Consider the following 25081-nt stretch of genomic DNA (forward strand, 5'->3'; position numbering starts at 1 on the left):
CGGAATTGCCATGGAAATTTCTGCGGCAATTCTGCAACTCCTGCCGCGGGAAATACGCATGCGGAATTGGCATGTGTATTCCAGCTAAACACTAGCGTTTTGCAAAGCCTAATTAGCTTGCAGAATGCTAGCGTTTTCCTAGCGATCTGTAGCAACGCTTGGAAAACTGATTAACAGGTTGGCCACACTTGTCAAACATAGTGCTCGACAAGTGTGACCAACTGTTTCCTATTGATGCTGCCTATGCAGCATCAATAGTAAAAAGCTAGAATGTTTTAAAAATAATAATAATAAAAAAATTGTGATATTCTCACCTTCCGGCGTCCCCGCAGCCTTCCCAATCCTCGCGATGCTCCTGGCAACTCCCGTTTGCTTCACGACAATGACCCCAGATGACGTAGCATCACATGAAACCGCTACGTCATCACAGGTCATTGTCACAGGGCATTACTGGGAACGGGAGCTGCCGGGAGCATCGCTAAGTCCTTGGCTGTATCCGGGGGCCGCCAGAAGATGAGTATTATAACTATTTTTTATTCCCAGGGCCTGGAGGAGAGTCTCCTCTCCTCCTCACCCGGGTACCATCCGCAGATGATCCGCTTACTTTGCGCATGGTGGCCATAGCCCCATGCGGAAAGTAAGCGGATCAATGCAGGATTAGCACAGCATTGCGGAATCCCATTGACTTCAATGGGTTGTGTTGTGTATGCATTTTCGCAGTGAAAAAGGGCAAAAACGCATACAAATGTGCACATAGCCTTATACATTTGGTATGGCAAAAATATAGGGATACCATTTTAAACTTTCATCCGAACTCCCTGAAAAGAGCATTTCAGTGATTTTTTTTATTTTTTTTTGTTTATTTTCGTTTCTCCCTGTGGTAGCAATGATGTGTGATGAGTGCAGTAACATACTCACCGGTTGCTGTCTTCCTCTGTTTTCAGCGCCGCTCTTCTCCTGCATTACGTGGCTGCATCAGTGACCTGTGAATCACACGCTGTATGGAGCCCAGGTCACTTTTTACATTTTCTCCATGTAAACCTCTGAGAACTAGGCTAGAGAACTTTCTCCCGAGTCTCATGGTCTGGTACTGAGAAAGTAACCTGCGCTCCACACCGCTCACACTCCATGATCCGTCAGGCTACAGATGCAGCCATGAGACGCCGGAGTGGAGCACCACTGAGAATGGCAGAAGACAGCGACGGTGAGTATGTTACTGCATTCGTTACACATGCACACATCATTGCTACCTATGGCCATCTGTCATGATGTGGGCCACCACAGGGAAGTGCAGCACAGTCTTGGTAGTACGTGGCGGAGTGTCCTTGTGAAGGAAGGACAGACTCCAGAGACACTTCTTTATAGCCACTAACTGGATCAGTTCCTACGTGAAAGACCCCCTTTATACCCTCAGAGTACCCTAGAAGAATATGAGAGGATGGGTTTCCAAGATAACTGCTTTTAATAATTGCCTCTTATGTCTTTCTAATATTTTTCTGGCTGCTTAGTATTTTTTGGGGACTTACTCCAGATATTTATTTTCCATAGATTGACATTAGCTGCTTCTTCTGAACTTCTGTTGGGTGTGATGTTTTTCAGCTGCGGGACTCCACGGAGCAGTTTGAGGAATATTACCGCCAGAAGTTGCGTTACCAGCAGCACCTGGAGCAGAAGGAGCAGCAGAGGCAGCTCTATCAGCAGATGCTGGTCGAGGGGGGAGTCAACCAAACCGAGGAAGCTGATCACCCCCAAAATCTCACTGAACAGTTCCTTAATAGGTGGGAATTCCTAATCGGGACATTTGGATATATTATCCCTTTGAGGACCTGATTTTTCATGTTTGTGCTTTCATGTTTTCATCCCCTCTTCCAAGAGTCGTAACTTATTTTATTTTTAATCGTCATAGTGGTATGAGGGCTTGTGTTTTGCAGGGCAAGTTGTAGTTTTGAATAACACTGCTCATTTTACCAACCATGGCACCAAAAAAGTGCAGTTTGTTTTTTGGGTTTTGTTTTTACAGCATTCCTTGTGTGGTCAAAATGAAAACAAAAAACCACATATAATGAATCAGAATCCTAGAAAAACACCAGAGAACCAAAGAGTCAACAAGGATCCCTAAAATATAACCTTTAATAGAAAAAATCTGTACTCATCTATTTGCTGCGGTATCCCGTCTTGTTATCCACAAAAACCCAGATGTAAAGATGGTATGATGAATAAAGCGATGATCAATGTCTTTTAAAAAGTCCCAAGGGTACAGATTTGAGATGTTGCATTGCTTTTTCATTTAAAAAGACGATTGTGTCTTTCCATTACATGTTTTTTGTGCTGTGGTATTTTTCATTAATTGATTCTTTTGTTTTTAATAGGATTCTTCGTTTCCTATGTATTTGTCACATCCTGTGGTGGTATACCAGACGCTGATTAGCGCATGGTTTATTACTTTATCCCTGTATCTGGCTGTTTAAGTGAACAGGATGGGACACCGCAGCAAATAGATGGGTGCAGGTATTGAAATGACAGCATTGCCTTCTTGTTTGTGACTGGACGATTGTGCCTTCACACAATACACTCCAATGCTGTGGTATTTTTTGCTGGGACAAACATTTCTTCGCATTCTGTCTACCCGTCTATTTTGGGTCAAATTATCGAGTTATCTATCAGTTTATTCTGGTGAATGTTACTGTTTGAGAGACATCTGAATTATTTTTTGATTTTGTGCATTCTTTAGTTGTTCTTATTAGTTGTTCTCTTTCTTCTTATGGGTACCAGGGTGTTTTTTTGGGACACTTCTATTCTCTATCTCCATTGCAGGGATTCTAAGGGACCCTAGGGTCAGCCACCGTTGAGTGGGGGCGCCTGTCGCCAAAACTTAGGGTGCCGACCTCCACTGCCAGGCAGGTGTGACCACAGGGACGAGTTATAGGGTTCACCAGTATTTTTAGGGATTTAAAGGGTGAGTCGTCGAGGAGTGGGGGCGCCTACCGCAGTAAATTAGGGTGCCAACCTCCACTGCCAGGCAGCCGGGTATATTGTAGTTACCCTATAGGGTCTAATAAGTACATTATTTGTCTTCCTAATTTTTATTGTTGAAAAATAGTTTTTTAACTTTTTTCTATTAAAGGTTATATTTTAGGGATCCTTGTTGTCTCTTTGGTTCTCTGGTGGTCAAAATGACCCAGCAATATAATTCCCCAGGCCAGTAGGATTACGGCTGTACTAAGTTTCAATGTAAAGAAAATTTCAGAATCTTGAAAAAAAAAAAAGAATTTGAGTCTCCATTTTCCGAGACCCATAACATTGTTAATTTATTTTTATGTCCATTAAGCTGGGGGCCTAATTTTTGCCCTCTGAGCTGTTGTTTTTATCATTACCGTTTTGGTTCATATATGACATTATCATTTTTTATTGTATTTTCTTTTAGGGAAGAGTGGTGATCAAAAAGCGGCAATTCTATCTTTTGATTTTTTTTTTTTGAGGACTAAGATGGCAATCACCGGGCCTTCAGAAGGCCCCTGGCTTCCATGGTAACCCATGGACTACTCACAATCATAGGGTCAATGAAAGCCATTTAAATGCCAATGTCAGTGATAGACGGAAGCATCTAAATGGTTAATAGCACAAATCAGAGCTCTCTCTGACTCCTGCTGTTACAGGCGGATGCAGGCTATGTAACACGGCTGGCATTTTCTGTATATGGAGCAGGCTGAACTCCTTAGCCCTCTCTATACAGCCATCAGTGACCTGTCATGAAAATTTTCGTTTCATGACATCAAGGGTTAATATACGGGTGCTTCTCACAGAATTAGAATATCATCAAAAAGTTAATTTATTTAACTTCTGCAATATAAAAAGTGAAACTCATATTATATAGAGTTTCTATAAACAGAGTAATCTATTTCAAGTGTTTATTTCTGTTAATGTTGATGATTATGGCTTACAGCCAATGAAAACCCAAAAGTCATTATCTCAGTAAATTGGAATAATTAACAAAAAACACCTCAAAGGCTTCCTAAGAGTTTAAAAAGGTCCCTTAGTCTGTTTCTGTAGGCTCCACAATCATGGGGAAGACTGCTGACAGATGTCCAGAAGGCAGTCACTGACACACTCCACAAGGGGGTAAGCCACAAAAGGTCATTGCTAACCGCCTCAACACATTAACACATCAACTATCACTGTGTTGCCCATTCAAATTTTTTACCGTAGCCGGGTTCCTCATATCATGTTCTCACACACTTTATGCAGTTAATAGCCCTCTGTGTCTGTACTGTTACATACTTAAGCTGATAACCGGTTTATGCAGCTTTACATGAACACCTGATTTCTTACACTATGGCTGGTCCGAACAATGAAAGCAATTGTTACCATCCACCTTTCGTGTCTCCCCTTTTCCTCATAGATTGTAAACTTGCGAGCAGGGCCCTCATTCCTCTTTGTATCTGTTTTCATCTATGTGTTTATTGTTATGCTGTAATGTCTATTGTCTGTACAAGTCCCCTCTAAAATGTAAAGTGCTGCGGAATATGTTGGCGCTATAGAAATAAAAATATTATTATTATTACTAAAGAAGCTGGCTGTTCACAGAGCGCTGTTTCCAAGCATATTAATGGAAAGTTGAGTGGAAGGAAGAATTGTGGTAGAAAAAGGTGCACAAGCAACCGGGATAACCGCAGCCTTGAAAGGATTAAGAAAAGGCCATTCAAAAATGTGGGGGAGATTTACAAGTAGTGGACTACTGCTGGAGTCATTGCTGCAAGAGCCGCCATACACAGACGTATCCAGGACATGGGATACAAGTGTCACATTCCTTGTGTCAAGTCACTCATGACCAATATACAACGCCAGAAGCATCTTACCTGGGCCAAGGAGAAAAAGAACTGGACTGTAGCTCAGTGGTCCAAGGTGTTGTTTTCAGATTAAAGTAAATTTTGCATTTCATTTGGAAATCAAGGTCCCAGAGTCAGGAGGAAGAGTGGAGAGGCCACAATCCAAGCTGCTTGAGGTCTAGTGTGAAGTCTCCACAATCAGTGATGGTTTGGGGAGCCATGTCATCTGCTGGTGTAGGTCCACTGTGCTTTATTAAGACCAAAATCAGCGCAGCCGTCTACCAGGAAATTTTAGAGCACTACATGCTTCCCTCTGCCGACAAGCTTTTTGGAGATGGAAATTTCATTCTCCAGCAGGACTTGGCACCTGTCCACACTGCCAAAAGTACCAATACCTGGTTTAAAAACAACAGTATCACTGTGCTTGATTGGCAGCAAACTCGCCTGACCTTAACCCCATAGAGAATCTATTGGGTATTGTCGATGAAGATGAGACAACCAGACCCAACAATGCAGACGAGCTGAAGGCTTCTATCAAAGCAACCTGGGCTTCCATAACACCTCAGCAGTGCCACAGGCTGATCACCTCCATGCCACCCTGCATTGATGCAGTAATTGATGGAAATGGAGCCCCGACCAAGTACTGAGTGCATTTACTGAACATACATTTCAGTAGGCCAACAAAATGTTCAAGCTGGTGTTATAAAGTATTCTAATTTACTGAGATAATGACTTTTGGGTTTTCATTGGCTGTAAGCCATAATCATCAACATCAACAGAAATAAACACTTGGAATAGATCACTCTGTTTGTGATGTGTCTCTATAATATTTGACATCACTTTTTGTATGGAAGACCTGAAATAAATTAACTTTTTGATATCCTAATTTTGTGAGACGCACCTGTATATACTATGATTTGGGGCCACTTTTTAATTTTTTTTTTTTTTAAATTGGGGAAAACCCCTTTAACCACTAAATACATTAGAGACTGATCTGCAGTTCTGTGCAGCGGTCACCGCACGATGAACACTGTTCTTTACTGCTCATCTCTATAGATTTGTTTATGAATCTGCACAGAACTCGCTCCCCTACATATGTATAAGTTCAGTTATATCTTGGTTAAAGTTTAAAAATGTGTTCTGTTTATTTTTTTGTTGGATTTTTTTAACTGGTTTACAGCAGTCTCATAACTGCATTGCTTTGTATTTTTAGCATATGACTATGTCCTTTTCTTCTCATTTAGGTCTATCAAAAAATTGGGTGAGCTGAATGTCGGGATGGAGCCTGTTAGTGAAGAGGCACAGGTGAAGAGTCATCCACACAATGGACCCAGAGACAGCAGCTCATCTGCCACCAACGGGCCGTCGCCTTTATCCTCTTCTGTATCAAGAAACCTGCAGCCTGATGGACAGACCATACATACAAGCACCCCTAGGAAACGAGGCGTTGATGCCCTCATACCATTCCCAGAGGAGTCGCCCGTCTTTGGATCTGCGGGGTTAGTAATGTCCCTCAGTGTTTGTACATGTGGTAGTGCTGCAGATTGGAGGGAGGACTGCATGTAACAGCTTATGGACTGCTTAACACTTGCATATGGAGGGGAAGAATAAGGAAATAATCTTGCTCTTATTAATCAGACTTCTAAAAAGAAAACTTGCTTCAGCGGTATGCCCCCAGGGCCAGTTTTAGCTTTTCTGCTGCTTGAGGTGAAAGTTGAAATGGCGTTCACCCTCCCCCATCAACCTCCAGCAGCCGGTTAAATTGACAAGCGCCTCATCAGAGGTTTTTATGGCTGGTGAATGGCATCACATCCGGTGCAGGCTGAAGCCAGGCAGCAAAAGCAGGTATGTTTCATAGATTTTTGTTATTTTTGGCAAATCCTAGGACAATATTTTGATATGACAACCCCTTTAAATAAAAGTCGAGAGGATATCTGTGGACAATTTCCGCGCTGCTGAATAGACTGAGATGTAAATCCAGATAGCATGTGATAGAAAAGTAGTGGTTTTATTCTCGACGCGTTTCAAAGTTGCAAATTACTTCTTCATCAGGAGTAGACCACATGTGCGGAAATTGTTCACAGATATCTTCTCAACTTTATGCTAAACGGTCAAGTGCTAAGCCGCGGATCTGCTGCAGCTGATACCCATACTTTATGCCTTAACAACGGATACATCAGGTTAGTATAATCTGATGAAAACGACACTGTCTATCAGATAAGACCCTATTTGCGCTATTACAGTGTGTAATAAATCATCAGAAATCAACCGCAGGTGATGGGCTCCATCTCTGTCCCTCAAGCTCAGAGGGTCCTAAGCTGTCCCTGTTTCCCAGTTTACCCTTGATGGTGGAGACTCCGGGGTCTCATATCTTGCTATGCTTCTATATAGGTATGTGACAAAAGTATATAGGAAAACACAAACCTTTATAGAAAGGGGAAACAGGGATAAGAGAAAACTACAATCGTACAAATGCACACAAAACAACCAAGCGGAAATCAAGGGAACAGTAGGTGGGACAAACCAAATGAGAATAGGATTAGCATAGACACACAATACCAAATCCACTCAGATATCTCCTGAAAACAACACCAACTGACTGCTACTAATTCAGACTACTCCTTCACCACTAAATCAGGAAGTTAACAATCACCAGCAATTCCCTAGTATCAGTGCTGAGTGCTGAATATATATACCTGAGAGGAGTGGCCAACACAGAACAGCTGAGACAGTTGACCCCAGGAGATAAAGGGAACTGATTAACCCTTGCAATAACAGAGCAAGGAACGCCGGCACTTCTAAAAGAAGGATGAAGCAGATCTAATAAGTGCAGGGGTATGTATAACTAGACGCCACGATCTTCTGGTCCCTCTCTTTCATGTTATCCCTGTATTCCTACTTTTGTCAAGTCACCTTTTTTTTTTTTCTGTCAAAATAGCCAATTTTTTTCTCTATAATGATTTACTCTTTCTTTAATTCTCTAAACCCTTTCTTTTTTTTTTTTCATTCATTGTGCCCCTTACAGCTCTATTTTGCCATAGTTGTTTCCTCCTGTTTCTCCCTTGGTTATTCCCATAGGGTATATATTCTGCACAGGTCCTATTCAGGATGCTTATAAACGTGTCCCATTTACTTTGTGTAATTTTATTTCTCAGTGTGATAAGGTGGGACAACAATCCTAAGACCACCTCTCAGCCATTGGAAATTTGCCTTCCTGAAGTTTAGTGTCCTTGTAACCCCTCTACTACACATATTATTAAAGGATACATGAAAACGTATTATTTCTCTGTCGCCCATGACGGCACCACGGAGAGAGGGGATCCGCCCACCAAGGACAGGAAACCTACAGATAAAAAGGGCGGTACCACTCTCCCGCATCAGTTGGTTTCCTGTCCTTGATGGGAGACCTACAGACTTACCAGAAGGAAGATCGTCGTGGGATTCCGGGGCCAATCAGTCCGACTCAGGCAGCTGGGGTCCCTCTGCCTCGGCTGGTGTGGTCACCCGAAGCGCCACCGCTGGGGCTAGTGGGCCTCTAGGGTGTGCGGGGGAGGTGACATGGAGTTCGTGGTCACCTCCCTAGGTAAGATGCAGCAGCGGCAACATCCAGGGGGGTCCCTCTGTGGTTGCGGGAGGAGCAGCGCGGCTCTCCCTTTGGAAGCGTTAGCCTGCACACTGCATAGCCGACCGGCGTGCAGGGACCGCGCGTTAGGGCAGGCTGCAAAAAGACCGGGAGCTTCGGTGGGCAGCGGGTCATGTGCGGCACCATCTTGAAACTGCATGTTGGAAAGAGCGATAATGGCACACTCCGCAGGCGCCGGAAGAGGCGCTTCTGCGCAGGCGCATAATTGAATCAAGCGGTGGGAATCGCCGCTGCATAAAAAGAGGCTGCTTCAGTAATCCGTTGGTAAAGGAACCGCAGCACGAGCCGCAGCACAAACCGCAGCACTAGCCACAAAAAAAAAATGCCACAGCAGCGATAAACATACAGGGGGGTCCCTCTGTGGTTACGGGGAGAGTGGCGCTCTCCCCCCTGAAGCATAAGCCTGCAATCTGCAAAAGCCGGGGCCCCCGGTGTGCAAGGAAAAAAAAAAAAAAAAAAAAAGCCGCATGCTGCCTCTCCCAGAATCTTGTCTAGTGAAACACCTGAGCTCAGCCTACTTCAGTTGCCAGGCCTGGACCTCATGGGGGAGAGAAAATCATTGACAGCAATGCAGCATTCCTGAAGGGACGCCGCTTCCCCTTATGATGGGCTCTCGGCGTCACCAGCTCCCCCTGTTTTTTAGCAGGTATGGAGCCAGCACAGGTAAGTGCATGGTGGAATGTTCTGTTGATAGCTCATGCCTTTGTGCAAAGCTGTGCTAGAGCTTCATATGTGAGGTATGTTTTCACATATACACAGCCAGACCTTGGACCTCTAGGCTATAATAAGGCCATATGTCCAGGCTACATCTCATGATTTGCCTTAAGTTAGTTGCATGTCTTGTCTGCGCAGAGCCTTATGATTAGACTTCAAAAGTGACCTTTGGAAGCATGTTTTTCACTTTTTTTTTTGTGAGGGGGGTCTGATAAACAGGTGCCTCACTTTTCTTTGCAACTTAACTACTCTATGCCTTGGGAGGACATATAGTGTTAATGGAGCACTTTGCCTCCATGAAGACTGCCCTTCAGCTGCGACTCATTAGTTAGCTCCTTCGGGTGGGGTCAGTCTGACAAATGAGATGTACTATTCAGAGTGGAGGCTTATCCGTATCTCTGAGAGATTGCTCTTTTGCTTGTAACTATGTGCCAATTTTCAAGCATGACTATAGCTCTATGCTTTATATTGTGTGTGGCTCATAATAATAATAATAATAATAATAATAATAATAATAATAATAATAATGGTCTTTATTTTTGTATAGCGCTAACATATTACGCAGCGCTTTGCGGACCTTGTCATCGCTGTCCCCGGTGGGGCTCACAGTCTGAATTTCCTATCGGTGTGTCTTTGGGGTGTGGGAGGAGGCCGGAGTGCCTGGAGGAGACCCACGCAAACACGGAGAGAGCATGCGGGCTCTTTGCAGATGTTGTCCTGGGTGGGATTTGGACCCGGGACTCCAGCGCTGCAGGGCTGGCCACTAAGCCACCGTGCTGCCCCATATCATACGGCATCATGATACTTTTATGCATTATATTGAGTGCAACACATTGCATCATGTTTCCTCTATGCATCGTATTGAGTGCCTCTGTGTGTCATATTGCATCTTAGAGCCTCTATGCATCTTACCGAGTGCCCCTGCATGTCATGGTGCCTCTTTGCATTATATTGCGTGTCTGTGTATCATATTGCTTCTATGCATTATGTCGTGTGTCCCTGTATCATGTCGCATCATAGTGCTTCTATGCATTATATTACATGCCTCTACGTATCATATTACATCATGGTGCCTCTATGCCTTATATTGCGTGCCTCTGTGCATCATATTGCGGCATGGTGCCTCTATGCATCTTACTGAGTGCCTCTGTGCGTCATATGGCATCATGGTGCCTCTATACATCATACTAAGTGCCCCTGTGCATCATATTGCATCATGGTGCCTCTATGCATTATATGGCATGTCTCTGTGTATCATATTGCATCATAGTGCTTTTATGCATTATATTGCATGCCTCTATGTATCATTTTGCATCATAGTACCTCTAGGCATCGTATTGAGTGCCTCTGCGTGTTGTATTGCATCATAGTGCATCAATGCATCATACTGAGTACCTCTGTGCTTCATATTGCATTATTGTGCCTCTACATATCATATTGAGAGCCTCTGTGCATCATGTGGCATCATAGTGCCTTTATGCATCATATTGAGTGCATCTGTGCTTCATATTGCATCAGTGCCTCTATGCATCATATTGAGTGCCGCTGTGCAGCATGTTGCATTATAGTGCCTTTATGCATCATATTGAGTACCTCTGCTTCATATTGCATCATTGTGCTTTTATGCATCATATTGAGTGCCGCTGTGCAGCATGTTGCATTGTAGTGCCTTTATGCATCATATTGAGTACCTCTGCTTCATATTGCATCATTGTGCTTTTATGCATCATATTGAGTGCCTCTGCATCATGTTGCATCTTAGTGCCTCTATGCATCATATCGAGTGCCTCTGTGTATCATATTTCATCATAGTGCCTCTGTGCTTCATGTTGTATTATAGTGTTTCATATTGCCTGTGTGCATCATAGTTCACAGTGCCTCTGTGCATCATGTTGCATCATGTCACATTTTAGTGCTTCATATTGCCTTTATACATTGTATTGCATTATATTGCATCGTGGTGCTTCATTGTGCTTTTTTGCTTCACATTGCACATTGCACATTGATGCATGGCCCCTCCATGCATCAAGATGTGTGCTTACGGGCATCTTATTGCTTCAGTGCCCCTGTGCCTTAGGGGGTATCATTAGTATCATAGTACCTCTGTGCTTCCTAGTACTTCAGGCTTGGTATTTTCTTTTTTGGCTCTGGGTTAGACCTTCTGATTTAGGTTATGCAGCCACGCACAAGGTATATCGTGGATCTACCATTTCACATTTTTGTCTTGGGCCCCAACTTTGGCTTATAGAGTCCTAGTGGTTTTGTACCCAGTTCCAACTTCTGTTGATTCATTCTTTACAACAGGGCTTAGCTGAGCTTTGCTTGAATTGGCTGAGTAAATTAGCAGTTCTTCCGTATGGAACAGTTTTTCTCAACCTATAAAGGGACATACTACTGTCCTGGGAGCAGAAAATACCAAGAGGTGGAAGGAAAAAATCCTTACCAATTCCACATGTGACAATCAGGCTGGTTTCCTTGATTAACATCCAGTAGACAGATTCCCGTCCCATAAGTCTATTGTACTATGGTTACCAGGGACGGCATGTCTGCCTTTGGCACCTTGTGGCGAATCAGCACCTCTCTGGTGGGAAGAATCCTGTTTTTCTCTAGCCATAGAGTATGGTTACTCCCTCCATGGCTGATAACACTGACAAGCTTGCCTTTCAGGATATGTATATGTGTGTAATGTCAGTAAAATAGGAGCGATGATCCACGTTTCCCTTTCAGCGTTTCTAATGAGAGGCCAACTCTGGTAATGTTAGGAAATATTACCTGCCGGATTGTGTATTCCTTAGTTGCAATAATATCCAACCCTTGTTTGGGGTTTAGACACCTAAGGATTCGGAATAGATGTGATCTCCTGGATGAGTAATGTGTGTACATCCTAATGCTCTGCCATTATCCATGTACTAACTGTTATTGGTTTGATCTTCCCGCAGTCCAGGACCGGAGGCTAGTGGCACGCGCGGGGTGAGAGCGCGCCCTTATGACGCAAGCAGACGCCGCGGTGCATGACTGGGTAATCCAGTCTGAACAGGCACATGTTGCTTCTCCAAGTCCCCTCCTCGTGGAAATATAGAGCAGGTGGTCGGGGGCCGGTACTCTGAGGCCTAATATGTGGAAATGGTCAAAAGGCTGGTCACCCAGACTTCTCTGGTGCATCTCCTCAGAATATTAGCCATAATATTGATTGTGAATGTTTCCAGAAGTGGAGTAGACCATATAGGAACCACCTTTCAGGTTCCAAGTTAGAAGAGGGAGTTTCCAATAACAGCTGTCTAAGAGTTTCTGCAAGGAATTGGAACAGGGGCTAGCCACAAATACTTTAAAAGTTCAAGTCTTGGCTTTAAGGGCCCTGTACAATTCCGACCTGGCTGGGTATCGGGGATATCCAGGTTCATCAAAGCGTTGGCCAGGTCTAGACCCATCCCCTCTCGGTTTACTCCTCCTTGGAATTTAAACTTGGATCTTATATCCCTATCCAAACCTCCTTTTGAACCCCGGTCAGAGGTTTCTCTGGGAATCTGTCCCTTAAAACATCACTTTATGAATCGGTGGGTTCCCAGGTTTATCAGGGCAGCAGGTAGTTCGAGGCCACTTCCAGTAAAAGTTCCCTTCAATGGGATTTATTTTTGGTCCTTCAAACCCTTAGAGGATATCCCATTAAAACTCCTATCCCTCAAAACATCCCTGCTCGTCGCCCTCTCATCTGCTCGTAGAATAAGCGACATACAGGTACTACCTTCTAACCCTCCTCATACACGGTTTTTAGAGAATAGGGTTACACTCAAAATAGATCCTGCATACCTCTCGAAGGTGGCATCCCGGTTCCACAGAACTCAAGAGATATCTCTTCCCTCCTTTTGTCTTAACCCTAAAAATAGGGAGGAGGAATCATTGCATACACTAGATGTCAGGAGATGCTTCACGTAGTACTTAGAAGCCACCAGAGAGAATAGGGAGGATGCCTCTCTTTTTGTGTGCTTTCAGGATCCCTGGAAGGGGAAAAAAGCCTCCAAAGCTACTCTGGCGAGATGGATCACAGATGCTATCAGCCTATCATACTCATCAAGTGGAATGTCTATTTCCGGGGAGGTCAAGGCTCACTCAACGAGAGCAGTGGCAGCTTCTTGGGCGAGAAGGCCGGAGCTTCGATTGACCAGATATGTAGAGCTGCTACTTGGTCATCACCTTCCACATTCTATAGGCACTATAGATTGGACCTTATCTCCTCTTCGGACCTTACTTTCGGTAAAGGGTTCTGGAAGCGGTGGTCCCTCCCTGAATGTACAAATCTATGAAATCTCTCCGTGGTGCCGTCATGGGCGACAGAGAAAAATATAGTTCTTACCGATAACGGTATTTCTCTGAGCCCATGACGGCACCCGTACATTCCCTCCCTTCACTCATGGGTGTGCACGTTAATATAGTGCCATAGTTTATTTTAAGATAGGTCACGCGGTATCTCAATTAAGTTAAGTAATATTGAAACTAATAAGCTGTTCCATAGTCTCCCATTGTTCTCTAGTAAACAACTGATGCGGGAGAGTGGTACCGCCCTTTTTATCTGTAGGTTTCCTGTCCTTGGTGGGCGGATCCCCTCTCTCCGTGGTGCCGTCATGGGCTCAGAGAAATACCGTTATCGGTAAGAACTATATTTTTTGTGGTCACTGTTACCCAAGTGTCCCCCACGCTGTGTATACTTGATATTCTGTCCTGCCAATTGGTTAATATTAGGTCTTGCAGTGCCCCCTATTGTTGGGTCCTGAACCAGTTGTGAAAATTAATTGCATTTTATTGTTGTCAAAGACCTGTTTCCTTTGCTGGATTCACAGGTTTCTGCTCCCCAATTTATATCTGGGTGGCTGAAGTCCCCCATAGTAATGACTTTTCCCTAATTTAATTTAATTCCTCCATCTTGTTGGTGAGGCTTCTGGCAGATACGTAACTATAGTGGGTGCAGTGGTTGCAATTGTGCCCAGGCCTTGTAGCCCAGGGGTCTAAAAGGTCTATCTGGTCCATAGGAAAAGAGTATTAGTATTAAAGACCTGCGAATGTTCAGGATCTTGTTGGAGGTTTTGCATCAGGGTCCACAAGTTCTGCCTCTGGCATTGATGTACATGCTCTTTATGTATTTCTCTACCCCTGCTCAGTGTACGGACTTCCTAACCGCTCCCCCGTGCCACCCCACTTTCATTACTTATGCCCAGATCATTGTCTACACTATCTTCCGCTCCTGTGCAGTAATTGCCCTTCCCCACGGTCCTGAGTATAAACAGTGGGGAAGGGCAGAAATGATCTTTTAGGCCATGTTTACATTTTGCGGGTTTTACCGCGGATCTGCAGCGTTTCTGTAGCTGCGGGTCCGCAGCAGTTTCCATAGCGTTTACATTTACATGAAGACCCTATGGGAACCGCAATCCGCTGTGCACATGCTGCGGGAAAAACCGCGCAGAAACGCAGCGGTTTACAACCCGCAGCATGTCACTTCTTTGTGCAGAATCGCTGCGATTCTGCACACATAGGAATGCATTGATCCGCTTACTTTCCGCATGGGGCTGTGCCCACGATGCGGGAAGTAAGCGGATAATGTGCAGATGGTACCCGGGGTGGAGGAGAGGAGACTCTCCTCCAGGCCCTGTGAACCATATTAGTGTAAAAAAATAAAAAAATAATGATATACTCACCTCTCAGCGCTGCACGCGGCTATCCGGTCTCAGGGTTGCTGTGCGAGCAGGACCTGCGGTGACGTCGCGGTCACATGACCGTGATGACGCTGCGGTCACATGACCGTGATGTCACGAAGGTCCTTCTCGCACAGCATCTTTGGAACCGGACCGCCGCGTGCAGCGCCGAGGAGATCGGGTTGTCAGAGGGTGAGTATAACCATTTTTTATTATTTTTAACATTACTATTGATGCTGCATATTGCTGCATATGCAGCATCAATAGTATAGGAGTAAACCCGCAGCGGAAACCACAAAACTAACCGCGATAAATCTGCAGGGATAACCGCAGCGGTTTTGCCCTGCAGATTTATCAAATCCGCTGCGGGAGAACCCGCAGAGGACCCCGCAAAGTGTGCACATAGCCTTAAGCTGCTTTTTTTAATTGTATTTTATACTTAATGGCTAAAACCCGTTACCAGTATAAATACACTTTACCCATCTCTGTAACCTCTTGCATAATTTTTCTTTGCAGTGGGAAAGTTGAACCGGGCCTTGAAGAACCTGTAAGTGCTGGAGCAAGAAAAAGTTCAGAGGTGAGAGGTTACAAACAGTAAATACTGGGGTGCTTATTTAAAGGGTGACCAGACCCAGGGTCCCATTGTATCCCATTCCTTTGTGGTGAATGTATTTTAACCCATTTAGAAAAATTAATGACGCGCACAAGATGCTTAAAGGGAAATATTTTCAATATTGCTCAAAATATTTTTTTGAGATTTGAATTGTGACTTTGGTTTACAAGTTGTGTTTTTGGTCTCTGTAGGTTTTGACCCTCCTGTACATGTGTGTTTGTATCTGGCTTTGTTTCTCTCCGCTGTGCTCCAGAGACACTGGAGGAAAATGCTGATTCCTGGCCTTTCTGAGGGAATATAAAAACCCATGCACAGAATTGCCATTAGTTGTATCTCAGACGTAAAACAATAAGTTGCACACAGCTGACATCCAGCATGTCAATCTGGCTTAACCCCTTAAGCACCCAGGGATTTTTCATTTTTGCACTGTTGTTTTTTCCTCCCCTTATTCCAAGGGCCATAACTATTTTTCATTGATCTGTCAGCCTATCCACGTGAGAGCTTGTTTTATTAATAAGTTTTAGTTTTGAATGAGGCCATTCATTTTATCTTACAATGTACTGGAGAAAGGGGGGAAAAAAAAAAAGTTAAATTGTGTGGGAAAAAAAATACGTTCCCACCATTGTTTTGGGGGTTCATTGTTACGGTGTTCATTGTGCAGTTAAAAAAAAAATGATCGGGCAACATTATATGCCCCTGAAAATTCAGCATTTGACAGCTGATCCATGCCGCCCGATCCCCAGCCAGCATGTAACAGACCGTGGCTGTATGATCTCAGCCATATATGTGTAACTCTGAAATACTGCGGTGTCTCTGCGATAAACATATAGTGACAGGTGTCGCCCTATACTCGCACACCGGGCAGGACCTGTTACTCCAGGGCCGCGGATGGGAGAAGATGGCGGAGACTCATCTGTCAGACTAAACTATGCTCCTCTCTGAAAGGCTCCAGTGTTTCACAGTTAAACATATATGGCTTAAATCGTGCAGCTTGGGTCTAATACAGTTGCTGTGAAACAGGCAGATAAAACCATTTATGATGATTATTATTAACCCCTTCATGACCGGAGGTATTTTTGTTTTTGTGCTTTCGTTTTTACTCCCCTTCTTCCCAGAGCCATAACTTTTTTTATTTTTTGTTCACTATGACCACGTGAGGGCTTGTTTTTTGCAGGACGAGTTGTACTTTTGAACGACATCATTGGTTTTAACATAACATGTCTTGGAAAACGGGAAAAAATTCCAAGTGCGGTGAAATAGCAAAAAAGTGTAATTCCACAGTTGTTTTTTGTTTTTCTTTTTTGCTAGGTTCCCTAAATACTAAAACTGACCGGCCGTTATGATCCTCCAGGTCATTACGAGTTCACAGACACCAAACATGTCTAGGTTCTTTTTTTATCTAAGTGGTGAAAAAAAAAATCCAAAGTTTGTTAAAAAAATAAATAAATGCGCCATTTTCCGATACCCGTAGCATCTCCATTTTTCGTTATCTCGGGTTGGGTGAGGGTTTATTTTTTGCGCCCTGAGCTGATGGTTTTTAATGGTACCATATTGGTGCAGATAAGGTCTTTTGATCGCCCGGTATTGCATTTTAATTCAATTTTGCGGCAATCAAAAAACGTAATTCTGGTGTTTTGCCTTTTTATCTCCTTAGCGATCGTGTTAATTCTTTTTTTCATTGATAGATCGGGCCAATCTGAACGCAGTGATACCAAATATGTGTATATTTGATTTTATAAATTATTGTTTTATTTTGAATTGGGTCGAAAGGGGGGTGATTTGAACATATATATATATATATATATATATATATATATATATATATATATATATATATATATATATATATATATATATATATTATATTATATTTTTAAAAACTCATATATATGTTTTTACTTTTAGCATACTTCAATAGTCTCCATGGGAGACTAGAAGCTGTCATAACCCGATCGGCTCTGCTACATACAGTCGATGATCAGATCGACTGTATGTATCAGAATTGCTGAGTTGCTATGAGCAACGACCACCAGGAGGTGCTCATAGGAATCCGGCAGGGACATCCATAGAGGTCTGCTGGAGCCCTCTGGTTGTCATGCCAACCCATCGGCGACTCGCGGTCATGTGATGGGGGTCACTGATGGGTGGGATTTCTGTTGCGATTGCCGGAAAGGCGTGTTAAATGCCGCAGAGGTTGACAGCAGCATTTAGCGGGTTAACAGCCGCGGGAGGATCGTGATTCCACCCGTTGTTGTTCAAAGCAGCTGACATGCCAGGAAAGATATGCGCTCACTGCCGGAACCCACATCAAAGGGAGGGAGTCCGACATCGGCGTACTATTACTCCCAACGTAATATTATGTTTTCATTTGCTCGCTTACACAATTTGGTACAGCATTGCAGTATATATAGAAGTCGCGGTCCCCAGTTGTTATGGTGACCCATCATGATCATGACTATCTTGTTGCATGGGACCTGATGGGAGCCGGGGCCCGTATGCAATGGGAGTGTCGTTTAAGTGCCTCAGTCCGAGATTGATCCAGAGACATATAAATGACTGAGCTGCAGTGATGGGAGTAGCCCTGGTCGCTGCAGTTTCCGGCAGGCGCTGGCTGGTATGAAGCGGGCTCTGATCCTTAGCCTGCTTCATACATATTTTAGTGACCTATGATGAAAATGTATGGCATAGGTCATTATGGGGTACAGGGGATATTCCCAATAAAGCAAGTTATCCCCTAGCCATAGGTTGGGTATAAATGGATGATTGATGGGGGTCCTAAAACTGGGACCGTCAATGATCCCAATATCAGGGCTCTGGAATCCCAGAAATGAGGCTTTCGTGCTGTGTTCTGGAGTGAGCAGAGGTGGGCATGCTCAGTGTCAGTTCCTTCCTTGTCTATGGGACTGCTGACTCCAGCACTTGGCTATGTCCCAAAAGGCGGACGTGGAGCCCAGGGGTGAGAAGATATTTGTGCCTCTGCTTTTTATCCGAGGAGGACATGTACAAGATACCTGCTGGCTGTGCACTCATCCTGGCTGGCGCCTTCTCATCCACATCTTACCTTCTGATGTGGAAGTGAGAGGAGACGGAGAATCCCTCCAAGGATTGCACATGGATTCTTGCCATTCATTTTCATATTACAATTATGTATATTTTTGGGCTTTAACAGGCAGATGGAAAATCAAAACAGCAATTTCTCTGCTTGACAACAATGGAGGACACACAGGCGGTCCGTGCGGTAGCGTTTCACCCCAGCGGATCACTTTATGCTATTGGATCCAATTCTAAAACGCTTCGAGTTTGTGCGTACCCTGAAGCCATGGATCCCACCAGGTAACAGACTGTACAGTCCTTTATTGGAGAACTACCTAGGATGACAGCAGTGTGCAGCTCTCCATTGTTACATTCCTTTGTTGCAGTGCCCCGAGCACTCCCACCCAGCCACTAATCCGGTTTAAGAGGAACAAACACCACAAAGGCTCCATATACTGTGTGGCCTGGAGCCCCTGCGGGTCGCTGCTCGCCACAGGATCTAATGACAAGTATGTGAAGGTGCTGCCTTTTAACGCTGAAACCTGCAATGCCACAGGTGAGACTAAGTGTAACATTGGGGTCACATACCGCACCCGCCATATTCCCAGAGCCTTGCCGGACATTAATAATATGGAATAGTCTGCGCTGCATCCAGAAAGGCATTTCCCAGCATTTATTATCTCCTAATGGGGAATGGGATCTGGTGCTGGGACACAAAGGGTGCTGACACCGGGTATAATGTGGGGTAGTGTGGGCCCCTCTTTCTCTTTAGGTCCCACCTGTGCGGCCATATTAGAGGTACGCGCTTTTCCCCTGTAAAGACAGTGCAGTAGACGGATATGTTTCATGGCAGCTGACATTGATGAATCCTTGTCTGAGGCTGGGCCTGTGATTGAGAATCTTGCCTTTTCAGGACCAGACTTGGAGTTCAGCATGCACGATGGAACGATCCGAGACCTGGCTTTTATGGAAGGGCCAGAGAGCGGTGGGGCAATACTGATCAGTGCAGGGGCCGGAGACTGTAATATCTACACTACAGACTGCCAGCGTGGCCAGGGGCTTCATGCATTAAGTGGGCACACAGGTAAGCAGCCCTTCAGTGACCATCAGATGCGCCAATCACGTCACTCCTCCTGAGCACCCTGTAAGCACAGAATGCAAACCGTACAGCGGAGGATTGGTCTGTTACACCGATTCGTCCTGCTTGATAGACCGCCGAACCGTGACATTAATGAAGGTCCTTACATTAAACCTAGTAATGAAGAATATTTTGTGACTGCCATAGGGCACATCTTGGCTCTGTACACATGGAGCGGTTGGATGATTGCATCAGGATCCCAAGATAAGACTGTCCGATTTTGGGATCTCCGCGTTCCCAGCTGTGTTCGAGTGATTGGCACCACGTTCCATGGAACAGGTAAACTAGTAACACGTAACTGTAGGTAATATACTGTCGTACTTACATGGCATTATTGTATAAATTTGCTGTTCCCTGCCCCAGCAGGGTACAAAATTATCTGGCAATGGTAAAAGTGAGAAGAAACTGAACCTTACGGGTATGTGCACACGTAGAATGGTCCACTGCGGATTTTTCCGCAGCGGATTTGATAAATCTGCGGGGCAAAAACGCTGCGTTTTTGCCCCTCAGATTTATCACGGATTTACCGCGGTTTTTTTTGCGGATTTCACTGCGGTTTTCTATTGGAGCAGGTGTAAAACCGCTGTGGAATCCGCAGAAAGAAGTGACATGCTGCGGAATGTAAACCGCTGCGTTTCCGCACATTTTTTTCCGCAGCATGGGCACAGCGTTTTCTGTTTCCCATAGGTTTACATTTTAATGTAAACTCATGGGAAACTGCTGCAGATCCGCAGCAAAATCCGCATCGTGTGCACAGAGCCTAAGAGAAGAAAAAAATGTGATCTCTCAGTGTAGCGATTAGGGCCATATATAATGATAAATCGTAAATTTGGGCTTCATACCCCTCCTCTTATGTGGGTGTCTGTTATATGGGGGACATCTTCATACAGTGTTTAATAGCCGGATGGTTCGGACTAGGTAGAAGGAAATACAGCGATCTGGAAATCTAATACTAAACCACATCTACAAGAAACATCTGGTATTCTGACAACGCATGGAACTAATGTATAAATGTGATGGGCTGGATAAAAGCTAACCACTGGATTGTTACACACGATGATCATTAACAAACGTTTTTCATTGGTTACGGAGGTTTGGAGCTCGTTCTATATTTTTTCTTATTAAGAACAAGAATTTGTGAAGAATGGAAAACTTTTCTACATGGTAAATCCATCTGAGCATTGCGGATATGTTACATTGGTTGCTGCATTCACAAATTCTGGCTACTTTTCGTTTTATTTCTGCATTTATAGCAGAAACACTAATTTTGCTACCAACTTTCCCCCCCAGAAAATTATTTCACAATGAGTATGACAAAAAATAAAAACACTGCCGTAAGATAAGATTTCAGCCCAAACATGAGTTCATCCATGTTGGAAATTGGGACGTTGTCAGCCTTAGGCCTCATGCACACTGTGCAGTTTTCATTGGTATGCTGTTGAATGGCACAGACAACATTCTCCATAAAGTGGGAAAAAAATTTTCTGAAGTTCTGGCAGGGCAGGGATTGATACCACTAACCCTTTATATAGTATTTTACAATGAAGATTTCTAACCCTTTTTTACATCTGTCCACACTGTAACCCTCTTTGTTCGAACCTAAGTAGGTTGTGCACTTCTATCAGAGCATTGGTATTTTCCACTAATAACATCTGGTTATATGCAGACATGTATATCTGTCAGTGGAGATATGCTCTGAGAGCAGTGAAGGCCTGTAGCCAAAATCATACTGATAAGAGTGTCAACTGGTATAAAAAATCCCAATTAATTCCAATTATTTTTAATCTGTGAAATGCTTAGTGATTTATTGCGCTTTTCACGCCTTTTGTGTTCCTTAAGTGAATTGTGACTTTTCTTTTGATGTTGCCTTGCAGGCAGTGCCGTGGCCTCGGTGGCTGTAGATCCTAGTGGGCGGCTGCTTGCCACAGGACAGGAGGACTCCAGTTGTATGCTGTATGACATCAGAGGAGGCCGAATGGTGCAGAGTTATCAGCCACACTCCAGTGACGTGCGCTCTGTCCGTTTCTCCCCAGGAGCACACTACCTGCTTACTGGTTCTTATGACATGAGGATTAAAGTTACAGATCTACAAGGTATGTTCTTTATTACTAATGAATAAATGAGGTTAATGGGGTTGTCCAATACTCCGACATCCCCTTCTGAGTCTCTTTGTTTGCCCACCTGTAAAACAATAATATGACACTTATACTCCCCTCTGGTGCTGTTCCACTCCCAGGGATTGCATGACACATATATCACACAATCCCAGTGACCAATCAGCCCTGGCTTTATTCTCCCCTTCTTCAGACAAATCAAAACATCCGAAGGAAGTGAGAGCTGCGGCCGCCCTATTACTTCCTCTGGATGTCAGTTACATTCATAGTAGAGGAATGCGAACGCTGCACTGATTTGGGTGCAGAGATCGCATGACATAACAATGTCACACAAGCCCTGGGAGAGCCAGTGCCGTCACCACTGAAAAGACACCGAAGGTGAGTATAAGTGTTATTATTTTACTAGAAGCAAATGTAGGGATTCAGAAGGGGTTGTCAGAGTAGGTCGCTGCCTGCTATGCTCATGCGCCAAATTAAGCAGCACATGTATCTGGGGGTATATATAATAGGACAGGACTACCAGGTTACATTCCCTTGAAAAAGCACATGCGAAACGCACGTCTGGTCTGTCTCCCTAAAGGAATCACATTCACTTTGGTGGTACTAGAAAATCCTTCAGGTTTTGTGACAAATCTGCCCCCCCCCCCCCCCAAAATGCAACAAAACCTCAATGTGTGTACAGACCCTAAGTGTACTTTGCTTAAAATGATGTGAACAGGACCCTACATCTCCCATGTGCATACCCTCAAGCGGGTGTTGTATCATAAAAGCCAGGCTGGACACCCATTTAGCTTCCAAAAAAGGTGCTTGCTCTGGCATCATGTATCTGACTTCTAGGTTTTCATCTAGTTGATAAGATAGATTCTAGTAGATGATACCTGGGATGTGAGGAGGATCTCGACCAGTTACCGAGCACCGCCGATCTACTATATCATACAAGTCGAGCGACGGTGGTTTGCTGGGCTGGTCACACAGGTCCATGAGAAGGGAATCGTGTTCTCGTCAGGACATCCTGTCTCCAGAGGATGATAATTAGGAGTGAGCATTCTTATGAACAATCATTTCTCGTATTATCCATAGCCAGAGCTTCTAATCTAATAATACATTCACAGCATTAAGCAGACCTAAAAGTGAAGTATTCCACAACCAGCGTCTCTGGAGACAAACGTGTCCTTCAGGCCCCCAATGTAAATGTATTTCATTCTTCATTTTGTCTAAAACCATATAAAGGCTCATGACCCTCTACTTGTTCTTCTATGTATCTTCTCATTTTACTATTCTACTGTCACTCTTAAAAGGATTTTTAGTGTAAGTGCAGCAGCCTCATTGGCTCTAATGGCCTCCCACACAGTTATACTAAGGCCTCTTGGCTGTTCCCAAACTGAAGTTGTTGGAAGCAAAATGGATTTCTGAGTTGCCTGCTGGTATCCTTACACCCATCTGTGTTCTTGGTATTGGGGGGAAAAGGGACAATTCCTTATGGATTTTATGCCTAGAATATTTGAAGTTTGTTTGGGATTTGTTTCAATTCTATAACTTTTATTTCTTCTCAGGTGATCTTACAAAACCTCTTCCAATCATTGAAGCCGGGGAGCACAAGGACAAGGTGATCCAGTGCCGGTGGCATACACAAGATCTGTCTTTTTTGTCGTCTTCTGCAGACAGAACTGTATCATTGTGGGCTTACAATGCTTAATAAGAGACTTCAAAATTTAGGTTGACTTTCACTAGACCAATTTGGCTTCTCCTATTTGGCCTCCATTATCGTGGTTGTACTGTTAACCCTCTAAGCTCTCAGAGCGTTTGGTTAGTATTTGCCTGCAACCAGAAATCAATCTACAATTAAATCATAGATACATCATACTGTAGTAGTGCAGAGGAACGGGGGCAGAAAGAAGGTAAAGCCGGCTGTGGCTAGCCTCAGGTTAGTCAAAGGTAAAGGTCATTAATATATATACGTGTATATATTTGTGTCTTCTGCGTCGTCAGTATGTGAGTGGGATTTCCTGCTTTGAAGAGCACGCATATCAGCAGAACACCATTGTATTGTTAGCTTATGCTAAGACAAGCAGTAAGTAGCACCTTCAGATTACGTACCATCAAGACCAGTGCCTACGGTCCCTTCTCACAAGTCTGTGGACACTTTACTGTTTGTTTTGCACTTTAATTTTTACTTTGCTCCCTACTATTAGCCAAGTGATTGGCGTAACTGATAGCCAAATGTGCCGAGATCACACGGAACTCCTTCAATGTAATGATTGCAACAAAGTACCAAAGACTTCCAAGGTTTACACTGCAGATCTAGCGATTTCTCTCCAAGTGAAGGTCTGTGCCATTAGAGCGCACACTGTACTGACCTTACATAGGGCAGCACAGTCAGATGAGGGCAGTCAGGCCCTACTATTAGCCAGAACAGCACACAAATACTATGCCACTTGGTTGGTAGTAGCAGTCGGAGAATACACGGGTTCACATAGTTTGAGATCAGTGTGTTAATGAAATGGGCACGATCCTCCTCTCCGCTCGTCCTCTGTACAGTGATTGACAGGCTGGGTGTGGAGACATAGTGTGGCCACCAGTCACTGCCTTGGAGGCCTGGGGAAGCAGGAGTGCTCGCCTCATTCATACACCGGATGTATAAACTGTGTGTAAGGTCTATTCACTGATTGCTTCTATTGGTCTCCTGGCACAATCCTTTCAGTATGAGGAAGACGGTACCTGTCCTCGTGCTGCGCTGCCTTCTTAGAAGGCTGCATACTGTAATCACCAATCTGTTTAAAGAGGTTTTTCCACCCTCCATTTTTTTAAGGAAAAAAATAAGCATATACTCATCATTTTGCCAACTGATCTCCTCCTTTAACGCCTCCCGGATCCTGCCTCTTTGTTTATCTTCTGACATGTCAGAATGTGGGCTGTGGTCTTAGACCGCACATTGTCCCTATATGAAAATGTCAGGAAAGATGATCAAATCTCTGTAAGATGTGCTGCCCCATTGCTGTTCTGAGTTACATGGTGACTTTCCTAATACCAGAGGCCTAGACAGGATTAGTGATGGGTACACCTCCTGATGTACCAAAGATCGGCAGTACTGACATTAATACTACGTTCCCACGATGAGTATTTGGGAGTTTTTGATGTTGCAGCTGTTCTTCACTTATTCGGTTACTTTGTGTTTTGTTTTTTTTCATTGTTTTTGAGTACAATTTGTTACTGCGTTCTTATCGCATTTTTGACATTGAGGTTATTGTCTCTTTTTGGTATTTAAATTTTAAATAAAGCTGCTTTTGTTTTTAATACTCTCTGGTATTTAGCTTTG

At 44.0% G+C, this 25081-nt stretch overlaps 1 protein-coding gene across 3 annotated transcripts in view; it reads left to right on the forward strand.

Moving 5' to 3' along the window:
- WDR47 (WD repeat domain 47) overlaps window positions 1-25059 on the forward strand; it is a 71799-nt gene extending 46740 nt beyond the window's left edge. For 2 of the 3 annotated variants that reach the window (XM_077276065.1, XM_077276066.1), the window contains exons 7-15: window positions 1600-1778; window positions 6071-6325; window positions 15384-15444; window positions 18650-18813; window positions 18900-19069; window positions 19427-19597; window positions 19799-19930; window positions 21526-21744; window positions 23319-23595. In XM_077276065.1, coding sequence (XP_077132180.1) covers window positions 1600-1778; window positions 6071-6325; window positions 15384-15444; window positions 18650-18813; window positions 18900-19069; window positions 19427-19597; window positions 19799-19930; window positions 21526-21744; window positions 23319-23461 — 1494 coding nt within the window. In that variant the 3' untranslated portion in view covers window positions 23462-23595. Of the gene's footprint in view, window positions 1-1599; window positions 1779-6070; window positions 6326-15383; window positions 15445-18649; window positions 18814-18899; window positions 19070-19426; window positions 19598-19798; window positions 19931-21525; window positions 21745-23318 lie in introns of all 3 variants that reach the window. The other variant, XM_077276064.1, reaches the window with a different exon arrangement.
- Window positions 25060-25081: the final 22 nt, after the last annotated feature.

This window comes from Ranitomeya variabilis, chromosome 8, assembly GCF_051348905.1.
Source record: "Ranitomeya variabilis isolate aRanVar5 chromosome 8, aRanVar5.hap1, whole genome shotgun sequence".
NCBI classification, from domain to species: domain Eukaryota; kingdom Metazoa; phylum Chordata; class Amphibia; order Anura; family Dendrobatidae; genus Ranitomeya; species Ranitomeya variabilis.